The sequence below is a fragment of the Alternaria arbusti genome (assembly GCF_024043155.1).
Source record: "Alternaria arbusti strain BMP 1465 chromosome Unknown scaffold_4, whole genome shotgun sequence".
Lineage (NCBI taxonomy): Eukaryota > Fungi > Ascomycota > Dothideomycetes > Pleosporales > Pleosporaceae > Alternaria > Alternaria arbusti.
This window is the reverse complement of record NW_026249944.1, coordinates 1,809,921-1,822,789: the sequence shown is the minus strand read 5'-3', so window position 1 is coordinate 1,822,789 and position 12,869 is coordinate 1,809,921. Positions and strand designations below refer to the sequence as shown.

General features: G+C 53.4%; 6 protein-coding genes across 6 annotated transcripts; 5 read left to right on the top strand and 1 right to left on the bottom strand.

Moving 5' to 3' along the window:
* Positions 1-396: 396 nt before the first annotated feature.
* Positions 397-1,241, top strand: J4E86_004269 (uncharacterized protein; the record flags this gene model as incomplete). The annotated part of the gene is made up of 2 exons (XM_051444812.1): positions 397-422; positions 473-1,241. 2 exons carry the CDS (start codon positions 397-399, stop codon positions 1,239-1,241), a joined length of 795 nt encoding a protein of 264 aa, XP_051304437.1.
* Positions 1,242-1,482: 241 nt separating this feature from the next.
* On the top strand, positions 1,483-2,811 carry J4E86_004268 (uncharacterized protein; the record flags this gene model as incomplete). The annotated part of the gene is made up of 1 exon (XM_051444811.1): positions 1,483-2,811. The coding sequence occupies one exon, from the start codon at positions 1,483-1,485 to the stop codon at positions 2,809-2,811; it is 1,329 nt and encodes a 442-aa protein (XP_051304436.1).
* Positions 2,812-3,222: 411 nt separating this feature from the next.
* On the bottom strand, positions 3,223-4,149 carry J4E86_004267 (uncharacterized protein; the record flags this gene model as incomplete). The annotated part of the gene is made up of 1 exon (XM_051444810.1): positions 3,223-4,149. The coding sequence occupies one exon, from the start codon at positions 4,147-4,149 to the stop codon at positions 3,223-3,225; it is 927 nt and encodes a 308-aa protein (XP_051304435.1).
* Positions 4,150-4,859: 710 nt separating this feature from the next.
* J4E86_004266 (uncharacterized protein) lies at positions 4,860-5,711 on the top strand (the record flags this gene model as incomplete). Its single annotated transcript, XM_051444809.1, has 1 exon — positions 4,860-5,711. One exon carries the CDS (start codon positions 4,860-4,862, stop codon positions 5,709-5,711), a length of 852 nt encoding a protein of 283 aa, XP_051304434.1.
* A 454-nt stretch (positions 5,712-6,165) lies between these two features.
* J4E86_004265 (uncharacterized protein) lies at positions 6,166-8,851 on the top strand (the record flags this gene model as incomplete). Its single annotated transcript, XM_051444808.1, has 5 exons — positions 6,166-6,303; positions 6,356-7,712; positions 7,788-8,050; positions 8,106-8,424; positions 8,484-8,851. 5 exons carry the CDS (start codon positions 6,166-6,168, stop codon positions 8,849-8,851), a joined length of 2,445 nt encoding a protein of 814 aa, XP_051304433.1.
* Positions 8,852-9,590: 739 nt separating this feature from the next.
* On the top strand, positions 9,591-11,501 carry J4E86_004264 (uncharacterized protein; the record flags this gene model as incomplete). The annotated part of the gene is made up of 2 exons (XM_051444807.1): positions 9,591-11,340; positions 11,386-11,501. The coding sequence occupies 2 exons, from the start codon at positions 9,591-9,593 to the stop codon at positions 11,499-11,501; spliced, it is 1,866 nt and encodes a 621-aa protein (XP_051304432.1).
* Between the last annotated feature and the right edge of the window lie 1,368 nt (positions 11,502-12,869).

Sequence of the window (12,869 nt, the reverse complement as noted above, 5' to 3'; positions counted from 1 at the left end):
CGCAGCACAGCACAGCACAGTACAGCAGAGTATCAGTCCCAGGGGAGAGGCACAACGGTGGGGGGTTTGCGACTGGCAGCGAGGGTGCTCGTCCATCCCTCTTGCAGGCGAGTGGCTGCCGCTGTCGTCCATTTTGAGTGGCATAGTAACTACATCGGTGCTAGGGGGCGGATATCCTGCTCCGCGGGTCATTCCAAGGCAATTGCATTTCTTTTGGCATGGGGGGAATCGAAGAATCCGATCGCGATGCGGCCGTGGTTATTGCCAGGTGACGAAGCGATCGTGCAGTTCCGCTAGTCACCTGTCTAGCCAAATGCCGATCTCCCGCTACGCAACCGATGTCCAGGCACGAAACTTTCAGAACAGCAACTTCTGCGACGTCCATACGACAACGCCATGTTTGAAGTGCCGGATGCGAAGCGGTGGGTCGACTCGCTAGTGCGCCTGTTATCTGCATACTGACCTTGCCAAGGGTTCGCCGCGCTGAGCTGGAGTCGCCCGCATCATGTAGACAATCCTCGCCAGACCCCGATCTCGAAGAGCTGCTGCGATCCAAGATAAACACCGAGTTTACCTATACCACGACCGAAGATGATGTCCACGATATCGCGCATAGCGACGAAGACGAGACGGAGCTGCGGCTCTTCGCTGCGCCCGCAAACGCTGCTCCACAATCGCTGAAGATTAGAATTTCATCGCCAGGCGCCGATAGCGGAGAGCCAGGACTGATTTTGAAGAAGCCACGGAGCTACTATTTCGCCGACGAACCCACAAGCGAGGAGGAAGACGCCTTCAGAGCGGCCGCCATCGAGGGAAGGAGCGTCCTGGAGCTGTCGCGGCAGCCGTGGCCTGGTTGCGCCCTGCCATGGAAGGTGCGCACCATATCGCCAGCCGGCATGAGCAAAGAGGTCCTGGTCGGTCACCCTCCTATGCTCGTCACTATCGAGGATAAGGCACACAAGCGCACAAGGAAGGGCAAGAAGTCACGCATAGCCATACGGAAGAAGCTCCAGGCAGTAAAAGAGAAGCAGAGTGAGGCAGCACGTCTTGCGCAAGAGAAGGAAGAAGCCAAGCGTGAGAAGAACACTCGGAGAAATCGAGAGAAGAAGCTCAAGAAGAAGGCGAAGGAGCAAGCGAAGAAGGCAGCTGATGGAGCCACAGACGGGGCAGCAGAGGCTATGGATGGTGTGGTGGAAGACACTGTGACCAAGAGTCAACCTGTTGCTGACGAGTCGATATGAGGCGCATCACTACAAATCTGTCATCTCATCGGCATTACGAACGAGACTGGCATCACGCATGACTCCTACGGTTGCAAGTAATACTTGCTTGGTCATAGGCGCCCTTCACCTGTGCCATGATGCTACCTTTACCTATGCCGATTCTACGCTAGCAAATACCTCTATTTGTCGACTATAACTGCTTCGTTTTGGTCTGCCTGTTTCCACCAACTTACACTCTACGACCCACTCAACTGCCAACATGGACCAGAACTACAACTACAACCAAGAGCATATGAACTTCGACAGCGCTTCTGGTGTCGGCCAACAGTACGCTCCCGTCTATCCTTTCCTCCAGGAGAGGTTCGGACCATCCACACCACAACACATAGACGAGACCTCAGCTCCGCATTACGGCTTTCATAACCAGGGCACAAATGGCTACGACACGTTCATGTCTGATGTAATGCCGCATGGTGCTCACTACGAAGGGTACCATAGACCTATGACGCCGGAGAGCACACCACATCCTATCGAGTCGAACGATGCCCAGTTTCATGTTTCAGTTGAAGAACCGCACCAGTATACTGCAGATATGGAAGAGGAAGAGCCAGAATTCCCCCCAGACTTCTGGAAGACTCTGGTTGATTTCGAGATCCCGGACTTTACCCAGACTTCTATCACCAACATACCCGGTATTCAAGCCTTATATGTCGCCCACCTGGACCGCTATAGACCAGTGTCAACTGCGACAAACGCAACTCGCATGCAGTACGCCAAAGCGCTCGCCTTTGTTCTCCTCACGCACTATTATTCCCCGTCACATAATTACACGGTGGTACCCACTCCCCCCGGACCCGTAGCAAAGTACGGGATGAACTTCATCTTAGCTGCCGACGATAAGTCAGATATCTGGAAAGAGTTCCACAAGAACAAAGGCAGGGCTTTTCGCCGCAAAGTCCCAACCAAGAAGGAGCTCGAGAGGGCGGAGAGAGAAGAGCAAGACGCCAAGGTAGCAGAGTACGCCCAAGGTATTACGCAACTCTTCAACCTGCAGTGGGATCATATCGCGCCTGAGGACATCGCCGCTTTCGTGGTCATGCGCAAGACGATAGCAACGAATACTGAGACTGGTGCGGTCACGCACGAGCAGCATCCGTATACTTACCTCGCCATCATGATCGACAACTTCGAGGAAGTCCCACGCCTCTCCACGAGCAACACCATGCACCGCAGCGACGTTCTCACTGATGCCCTGTGCCGAGGCGGCAACATCCAGAACGGTCACGGCATGTTGCTGTACGGTCCGCGTCTAGAGTTCTACGCCTTTGATCGCGGAAACGATTGGGTCTACCTTGACGACGAAGAAGAGAGTGAGCAGGGAACTCAGGATATTGAACCGAAGATGGAGTTGCTGTCATCGGGTGGCCAAGCTTTGGAAATGGATCTGCGCACTACCGGCCTTGATATGGTTGATGTAGCGTTTCGAGATGTCGCTGTCAGAGAGGTGGTTTATGCAGCCGAACCAGAGGCTATTCCGGCCGAGGATGCAGGTTCATCACACGGTGAGGACGAGATGGAGGAGTACTAGGGACACTCTAGCGAAGTGGAAGGCGAAAAGCGCGTGCAGAGGTCCATTGCTGGCAAGCACTTTCCTGGCGATAGATAAAATTCTACTTTGATAAGACAGGTGTACTTCATCTCTGCTCTTCCTTCGCGTTACTTGAAGTGTGACGGGCTTTAGACGACCCGCCAACGGTCGCTAGCCATGTCCCACTCTGGCGGACACAACTCCGATGCCTGCCATAACGTAGTCTACGGGAGCGTCCGCCCGCTAGCCGATATGCTTGTCATACTACTAATGTAGCGAAGGACCGACTGAAAGTGTTGAAAGGCGTATAAGTGTTTATTGTAGTAGGTTGCCTGATGATGTATCTCAACTTCACTTTATGCAGAAAGTCATATATACAGATGTGGGCCATTCTCCAACCTCCGCACCACTCTACTTCGCCCCACCATCAATCCCATCCATCTTCTCGGCAGCCTCTCTCGCAATCCCTAGAACCTCCTCAGTCAATCCCTCCATCTCGGCAAGTTCTCTAAACCTCTTCTTCCAAAGCGCCCACCTTTGCTTACTAAACTCCGCTCTACCTTTCCACAACGGTCCACCTCTACCTGGATCCCCCTCAGTCGCCTTCTTTGGAGTAAGGTCTTGTTCTCTTTCGTGGACTTGTTTGCCCATAGCAAAGACCCAGACCGCAGCGGAGGGGATGAAAGAATTGTATTTTTGTATTGCTGTGCCATTCGCATCGTCTTCGTGTGGTGTCTCGAGTGCATTGCGCATTTCCCAGATGCAATATATCCAGAAATTACGCACGTTTTCGCGCGTGATGAGAGCGTAAAAGTAGAGCATGTTGGCGTATGCGTGCACTTCTTGTGTCATGTAGCCACACTGGCCTCCAGGGCCGTCGTCTATACTCTCGCGAGCGGCCATGCCGAAGCGGCGGAGGCAGGTGTACATGTCTGAATCTTTGGCTGTTGGGGGTGGGAAGCTCGCTTTTATGGCCTTCATTAGGGTGACGATTTTGTTAAGACCGGTGGTGTCGCGGAAGGGGAGGCGTTTGGCGGAGTGGATTATGGAGTACCAGATACTAAGAAAGGGAAGGTGCTTTCTGTTATGGAGGATGGCTTTGTTGATAGGGTCGAGCAGTTTCTTCGTAGTGTCTTTTGCATCGGTATTGTTGTTTAAGTAGTCTTGTATGACTGCGTAGAATTCATTGTCTTCGCTCGGTCCAAAGCAACCTCGCTTCTTCATGATGATGTCGATCTGGGTGGCTTCATCTTGAACGTTGGCGATGGCCTCGGCAATCTCGCGGTTTTTCCTTTCTCTTCGTTCTTCCCAAGACATCTTCTTCGATGGCAACTCCATGGTTAGGAAGCGTTACCTGTCAGAACGTGGTATTTTGTGGTCGCATATAATCTCAAAGTTGAAGTACGCCCTTCAGCCCTTCAGGCTGCCACCTCAAAGCGCTAGTTTGTGGCAACATGCATGCTTGTGCATGTAGTGGATATCTGCCATGGTCGTTCTCGAATGCTGCTCCGCCATTCGTGCCAGTGTTGTCTTAAATTACTGGAGTAAGCAGGCTATAGAAATGTCAGGGTATGGCTGGTAGAGTAGCGCATAAGCCGCGAAGAGCTTCAGGACATGTTTTCCGATCAGTGTCCCACCACGAATGGCAGCATAGACTCGCGGTGTTTCAAGATTCAGGACATGCCTGGACATGCTGCTTTACATGAATCGGTCGGGCGACGCGCCTGATTTCCATCTTTGAAACCAGGTGCGAAAAGATGTGTATTGCGGACGATTCTATTGGCTCAAGAAAGGTCGCGCGTATGGCATGAACTGGTTGCATCACGAAGAGCAGAAAAGCAGCCATGGTTTGGGGTGAAGAAACGTTGGAGTGTGGTGTTGGTAACCAGGGTCTTGTTCCCAAACGCCCAGTAAATTGGAAACAGCGACCCGGGCGCGACCCAACTGCCTCGCACCACCACTAATCTCCAACACCGACACGACGGCATAAACTGTCCACCACGCGCATCGGCCGCCCACACCCTCGAACGGCGATCGCGCACACAATCATGTCGTCCTATCTAAACAACCTCCTTACGAACACGACTTCGCGCTACAACAATCTGCGACGACAGATCCTCTCGGACGAAGCAGACGGCGACACAGAAGACGACTCGCATCTTTCCAGAGTCCTTCGCGCATACTACACGGAGAAAGGACGGCCGTTCCCGCAATGGCTTCCTCCCGACCCAAAGGCGCCCCAGCCTGCGCCCGCCCAATTCGTGTCTTCGCGACAACAGGCACAAGCACAAACAGCAGGCCGGGGAGGAGGCTTGAACGACCTGTGGGATAATCCCGCGCCACAACAACCACCGCAAGAACCACAGTCACTTCGCCGAGGGCCAGGAGCACGGGGCGGTGGAGCACGTCCCATGCAAGGCCGGCCCATGGGCAACTCATTGACACCAGACCCTCAAATACAGGGCAGACCACTGCCCAGCCAACGAGCAGGGAGCTATCAGAGCTCATTGGGAGGACGCCCACAAGCAGAAGCTTCACCACCACCGAGCGCGGGTACAGGGTCGGGCACAACAGCACAGGAAAGGCTCAAGGCCAGGTTATGGGGACGGTCACAGAGCCCAGCACCGCGAGGACTCTCTTCAGAATCTGGCAACTCGCAATCGTCTCCGCAAGCTGGACGTGCGCCCTACCCTGAAGATCGGAGTCACAGCTATGGAAGTACTGGTAGCGGCGGCGGGAGACCACAGGGCTCATTTGGCATGTCATCGAACTCCCCATGGAGCGGGAACGATGATCCGTATGCGCCCCAGGGAGGGGGATATGGCGGCGGCGCACCTCCACCACAACGCGGACCGCAAGGTGGGCGTATGGGCTTGCCAAGCGGACCGCGCATGCGTTGAGCTTGTTCTTGTTGTGTGCAGCACGGCGTAACGGAGTTGGATCTTGGTCGTCAATGGGTGGGCAAGCATGGGGTTTGTAGACCTGACCACATAGACGAATACCTAATCAATACATTCAGCTCATAATCACTTCAAAGGCAGAATTTCGTTTATGGCTATCTTGCGCAGCGTGTCGCGGCTAGAGCACATTACTCGATGCGATGGGGCTGGGGCGACGCGAACCCCGCCCTAGGCTTGCACAGCCACCAGTGACGCTGTGGCGGGTGTAGGTCACTCCAGGTCACTGCCCGCGCAAGCATCACCTGCAACTGCATAGCGCCAAACGGATACGCGCCTCTTTCTTGCTTTATCACCATACTACTCCAAATATCTCCTGCGCATGCTATCTGGCCATCTTACTCGGAACCCATCACCAACCTCCATTCCGCGTCTTTGGGACGCCGCCTAGCCCCGCATGACTTCGTCGGCCCCAGCGCCCCCATCGCCCTCGGCCAGCTTCTACGACCTCAGCGACGATGAAGAAGGCGAATACAACACGATCCGCCATACTAGTAGCGGAAAGGGTGTGAAGTTACTATACACCAAGAGCAAGGTACGTAAAGCCTATCGAACGCAGCATGATGGAAGCAGGCTAACATGTGCAGGTCTACGTGCATCCCTCGCCTTCCTCCAAAGACAACATCCCAGGCTTCGTCGCTCTCGTCCAGCAGAAGTCTAACCGAACCGTTAACGATGCGCGTCCAACCTCCTCCTCCTCCGCTCGCAGCGTGAACGCGTCATCGCTACTCCTTGCCTGGATACCAGAGTCAAACCTCGGCGATGCATACGACACATACGTCAAGGTCGATCTGTCCGACTCGTCATCACCTCCCAGACAGTCATACCTCGTACCTCCACCTCCCACACCATCTACACATGCCGGAACTCCGGGGTATGCATTTGCTCTGCCTGTCAGCGAGATATACTCCGTCCTCATACGGCCACCAAGCATCGGATGGTGGTTTGGCAGCGTCGTCATCAACACTCGGGCTGGAGACAGTTTCCCTGCGCTCTTCTTCCACGATAGCGAGTGCCAGTCTACCATAATGCAGCGAAAGAAGCTGGCCAAGGAAAGCTTCGATCCGTTTGGCGACGGAGGGGGCATGTTCTGGGGCGGCGACGAGGTGCTGAGATGGCTCAAGAGATACGTCACAGTCGAACGGTCCGGTGCTGATCCAAGCATATACCTTATCGACCCCTCGGAAGACGACAAGCGATCCTTCGGCAAAGACGTTGCACCAAGGAAGAGCACCGAGGGCAAAGCAGACGCGTCATCTTCGCAGTCTGGTAAAAGGGACGGTGGGATGGATCCGGTCACAAAGGCGCTCAAGGAAGCAAGATGGAATTTCCTCGAGAAGCTTAGCCAGGTCACCACCTTCACGCGAAGGACTGCTCAAGCCGTCGCAGACAACCCCAAGATTCCGCCTCAGGTTAGACGCCTGATTCAGAACCCAGAGGTCCAGACACTACAAGAAGAGTTCGACAGCGCAAGGCTTTACCTGGCAAGATGGGCTATGGGCATTGCAGAACAAAGCGAGCGAGAACGGAACCAGCGGATATGGACAGCAAAGGACGTTCTGGCTATGGAGGAGAGCGATGTCGGCGACTTCGAGATCCTTGACATGGATAAGATGACCATGGCCGACCGAAGAAAACCTGTCACGTTGGAAGAATGGAAAGGATTCTTCGACTCCAAGGGCCGCCTACAACTGACACCGGACGAGGTCAAAGACCGCGTCTTCCATGGAGGTCTTGATCCTGACGATGGTGTACGGAAGGAAGCATGGCTCTTCCTTCTCGGGGTGTACGACTGGGACAGCTCAGACGAAGAGCGTCGCGCGAACATTAACAGCAGGCGAGACGAGTACATTCGACTCAAGGGCGCTTGGTGGGAGCGAATGGTTGAAGGGAACCAGAATGAAGAGCAAGAGGAATGGTGGAGAGAACAAAAGAACAGAATAGGTATGTATCCTTGCGCGTCATGCCCTTGCTTGAAAACTGGCTGACTTGTCCCATTCTATGGGGTCCGTTGTGTAGAGAAAGACGTACATCGCACAGATCGCAATATCCCCATCTTCGCCGGCGAGGACATTCCCCACCCTGACCCTGACTCGCCTTTTGCGGAAACTGGCACCAACGTTCACTTGGAGCAGATGAAAGACATGCTCCTTACGTACAACGAATACAACAAGGATCTCGGCTACGTTCAGGGCATGAGCGATTTGCTTGCGCCCATCTATGCAGTCATGCAGGATGATGCCGTCGCATTCTGGGGCTTTGTTGGATTCATGGAGCGCATGGTACGTACACTTTCCATGGCTATTATAATCATTTATAGGGCTGACATGCAAACAGGAGCGCAACTTCCTACGCGACCAGTCCGGCATGCGCAAGCAGCTCACGACGCTTGACCACCTCGTACAGCTTATGGACCCCAAGCTGTATCTTCACCTTCAGTCCGCTGAGTCGACAAACTTCTTCTTTTTCTTCCGGATGCTGCTTGTCTGGTACAAGCGCGAATTCGAGTGGCCGGATGTACTGCGGTTGTGGGAGTCGCTCTGGACCGACTACCAGAGCAGCAACTTCCACATCTTCATCGCATTAGCTATCCTGGAAAAGCACCGAGATGTGATTATGGCGCACCTGAAGCACTTTGACGAGGTGCTCAAGTATGGTAAGCTATGCAACCAAATCAGCCCAGATTGACAGTGAATGGTACTAACGCAACTGCAGTCAACGAGCTTTCCGGTACTATGGATCTCGAGTCAACACTCGTTCGCGCGGAATCGCTCTTCAAGAGATTTCAGCGAACGGTAGAGACAATCGACAAGAAAGGCAACTTTCCCTCCGCTCCGCAAGCCCGACAACGCAAGTTGGCTGCTGCAATCGTCGCCGGCCCCGGGCCAAGTACGGCGTCAAGTGCATCACCAGCGAAAGACCAAGCGTCAACCTCCGGCACAGACAAGGGCAAGCAGGTCGGTGAAGAAGAGCAAGACGAGGCGAGGGTCATCAGTCCTGAGCTACGTGCACTGCTGAGCAGAAAGGTGGAGAAGCTTGACAAGCAGACTATCTTGGAGCACGGTGGTGGTGTTGGCAAGTAAAGCTCGCACGCATCCTTTCTCTTCATCTTTTGAGACGGCGTTACGGTACAGTTGGATATCTGTGCGGTTACATTATGATTTTCTAGATTCAATGAGGTTCTGGTGGTAAGGTCATGCACACTTGCACTAGGGCGGCAACAAGCCGTGTCGCATTTCTGAGGTTCCTGCATACACAGTATTACATATTTGTAAGTAGGTAGTATACAATACAATGTATACTTCTACTTTGATATTTCTGTAGAATGCGACACGAATTGTTGCCGCCCCTGGTGCTTGCGATCATCTATTTTGCACATCACTCCTCCTCCACACCTTGGCCAAACATTATAGTTGCTGTCACTTCGCCGTTGGCCACGTAACGGTCACTTCACTACTTTCGCTGCCATCCTCGTTTTCCACTGTATTCAATTGCTGGAAGCGTCCATCTTTGCGCTCACGTGTCTACTTTGCAGGTCCGTCTTCACATACTCCTTCACATCCAGAACAGCCAACGCCGCGTTCGGGCAACATGCACAAACCACCAACTGTCACCTTTCGCCATGTACATAAAGATGAGTATAACAACAGCAGGCCTTCAATGAATTACCTCAACCGCTTCATCGATCGCCACTCTCCAAACCAGCCGCTGCGCAACACTGGGCGTTCTGTACAGCCTCCCAACAGTCCCGCCACCTCTTCCCATCGTCACAGATCTCGGTCGCACTCTCGCCATCGGCGCAAGCATCGCTATTCCGAGAAGATGACGTCCTTCAATGGCCCGTGGTCCAGCGATCTCGAAGCGTTCAAGAAGTCGGTGCAGTCGATGCCAGATCAGTACAAGTCGTCCTTCGCTGCCGCGTCCAAGAGCACTCTCGAAAAGGTCTGCGCCCCAGGTGTCCTTCACATCTGGGAGACTGATTCCGATATCGACAGCCTACTCCAGCTCACTTCGGTCATCGCCAAGCTGTGCGACCTCGGCGTGCGCAAGAACAAGGGCGCGAACGAAAGTGATGGCAGTATGCTAATCATTGCTGAAGAGAGTCGAAGTAGGAACAACTTCGGTCGCATCTGCCAGTTGGTTGAGTATCTGACTGGAGCTGATGGCAAGAAGCATCTCGAAGGCACCGTGGCGGTGTTCAGCAAGATTGTCATAGTGAGGGGATGGGATAACGGCGTTCTATCTGGACAGCAGGAGGCGCTCGAGAAGACAGTGAAGAGAGTCAACACGGCTGTCGAGCAGGTACTGAAGATGGGCGGATTGAAGAAGATAGTTTGGCATCACGGCGCTGTACTGCACTTCCTGCTACAATGGATCAACATGACAACATCTCCTCTACGATCCGCTTTATCTGCAATCACCATCACGGGATCCCTCAACCTTGCAGACGGAATAGCACCTTCGATATTTGGACGAGCGAACAAACTGCCAGATCTCGAGCGCCTGGAACAGTTCGCGAAGAAACTGGACATACCCGTTGTCTTCCTCGATGCACCTAGTCAGATGCTTAACTTCGAGTATCTCGGTACGTATGTGTACTACTACGCTTACTACATCAACACGTTCCTTCCTACCTCGCTGTCGCGGCCTCACCTCCACAAAGCGCAAGATGAGCTCGTTACCTTTGCATTCCGGCTCCGCGCTGCGAGTGAAGGCAGGTACGGCAGTGACGCAGTCAAGATGGTGCAAAAGCACCTCGATGCGGGTAAAGCGAAACACTGGGCAAGAATGTGCGTGAGCAAAGAAAATTACGAGAAGAGCAAGTGTCGCGCAGCCGGCAAAGACGAAGCCATACACCACGCTGTTCAGCTAGCCGATAGCCCATTCGCCCTTCTAGCCCACGGCGCAGGCGTCCCTGCATTCGCCAGACTAGCAGTCGGTCCCGCCTCTGCTTCCACACAAGACTGCTACACCGCAGCGCCCGTCAATATCGCCTTCACTAAGTCGCAAATCCGACCCACCAGCCCAGCGACCTTCCACATCCTCATCCCACAGTCATCCCAGGATCTCGAAAAAGTCACAAACCGCGTCCAGGGCCTCATGATGGCCGTGCTAGAGCGCGTAAGACAGGAGAAAGGTAACCCTGTGCTCGGAGACTCGGAGAAAGGGATGTGGAATGCGGTTGTCAAGGCGTGTGAATGGGCGATTGGAGGATGCGACGAGAGCAAGATGCCCAAGGGTGTGGCGAAGAAAGTTGGATTCGTCAAGGGGAAGTTGAGGGAGGGTACCTGGGGGTTTGCGCTGAATCCACCGAAAGATGTGGGGAAGACGGCTACAACTAATGTGTCTGCGGTGGCTGCGATGCCGGAACCGAATCGCACGTATGGGTTTGGACAGAATACGCAACAGACTAGGGGGTCGCACCTGGCATATAATAGGGCTGAGCAGCAGCAGATGCAGATGCCGCAGCAAGGCTTTAGAAGAGGAATGCCAATGCCACAGGGGCCTATGCCGAGTCCTGTTCAGGGCGCTGCGTATGCGCAGCAGATGCCTGGCCAGATGCCAGCGCAAGGTATGTACACTGGTGGTCAGGGTCAAGGTCATATTCAAGGTCAAGACTATGGTGGTGGTCACTTCCATGGCGGACAAAGTGCGGTGTTGCCGTCGCACCGTGGATTTGAACATGGGGGAAGGGGCGGTGGATACCCACAGAGCATGGGTGGCCCTTGGTGATCTGCGTCACAACTTGACGGTACATAAATGGCACGATTGGATTTGCACACATGAATATACTGGTAAGAGTGAGCATGTTGATGTACTGGAAGTGGCTGCCCACGTTGATGGTGGGTTGATTTAAGAGCTAACCCGATTTGGTTGGATACAAAGATGGCTGGGTAATGACGTGTGTGGGCAAGCACCCACCGGGTCACGACGCGTCTACTTCGCTTGCGCGTCGTGCATCGCAAATACATCGACATATCTCTCGAGCCATGGCGTTACTAGAAGATCCTGGCGGATTTGCAGCAGTCGACGCGCGCTGTCTCGCGCGAACGGTCTGCCCCTATTCAATCCGATGACAGTAGATCCCATTCACGCGTCTTCACAAAACTAACCAAAGTGCAACTTCGATGACCGGCGCGCACCAGACCAGGCTCCAATCCGACCGAAGGGCGCATTATCTTCTTCGCAACCCTATGAACAGCCCATCATGGCGGCTACCTTCCATCTATTCCCCAAGCTACCTGCCGAACTTCGAGCTTCGATCTGGGGGTTCGCACTACAGAACGACAAGGCTCACCATGATGCTCAATATGGGACGAAGACGAATAAAAGACTTACTGTTACGACTACAATGCTGTGAGCGAGACTGTATCTCAGAAGAGGCTGGTCACCTTGGCGCGAAACCCCGTCGTCGTTTGTGGAATACTGGGCTTGAAGATGACGACCTCGTTACCGTGAGCAAAGATAGTACACCTAGTCCCACCGCAAGCACTCTCTTGATCGAGTTTGAACTTGAGGATATTAAGCTGGCAACAGAGATGAACGAGAAGTGGATGAAGGAGTTCAGTGATGCAGAGAGAGCGAAGAAGATGAAGGAACTGCTGGATGAATGCACTGCCAAGAGGGAGGAGAGGGAAAGAGCAGCGGTGGAAGAAATGAAGAGGAGAATGGAGGAGGATGACGAAGAGGAACAATATAAGGGAAAAGGTAAGGGTAAGCAAGTCTAAAGGTACATCAACTTAGATGATCTATTGATAGCAATGTAGTCACTCTGCTGCATCGCTATCTACTGCAATGCGCTTAATACATGTAGGTCATCTCCGATTTAGCCGTCGACGTTGAATGAGCCAAGATTAACAACTCTAGGAAACCAATCCAGTCACATTCACACATTCACACATCACATATTGCCTTTCACCTTCACTTTCTTTGAGGTATCCTGTCCAAAGATCAATAAGCCCGTTTGGTGGCAAGGTTCACAATGACCAGCTCGACAACAGAACAAAGAGAAAGGCTACTCATTGTCGCCCGTGCAAACATAGTTCAAAAGAGATGGAAGAACTATCGACGCGCGGGAAGTCGTCACATCCAAACAACATC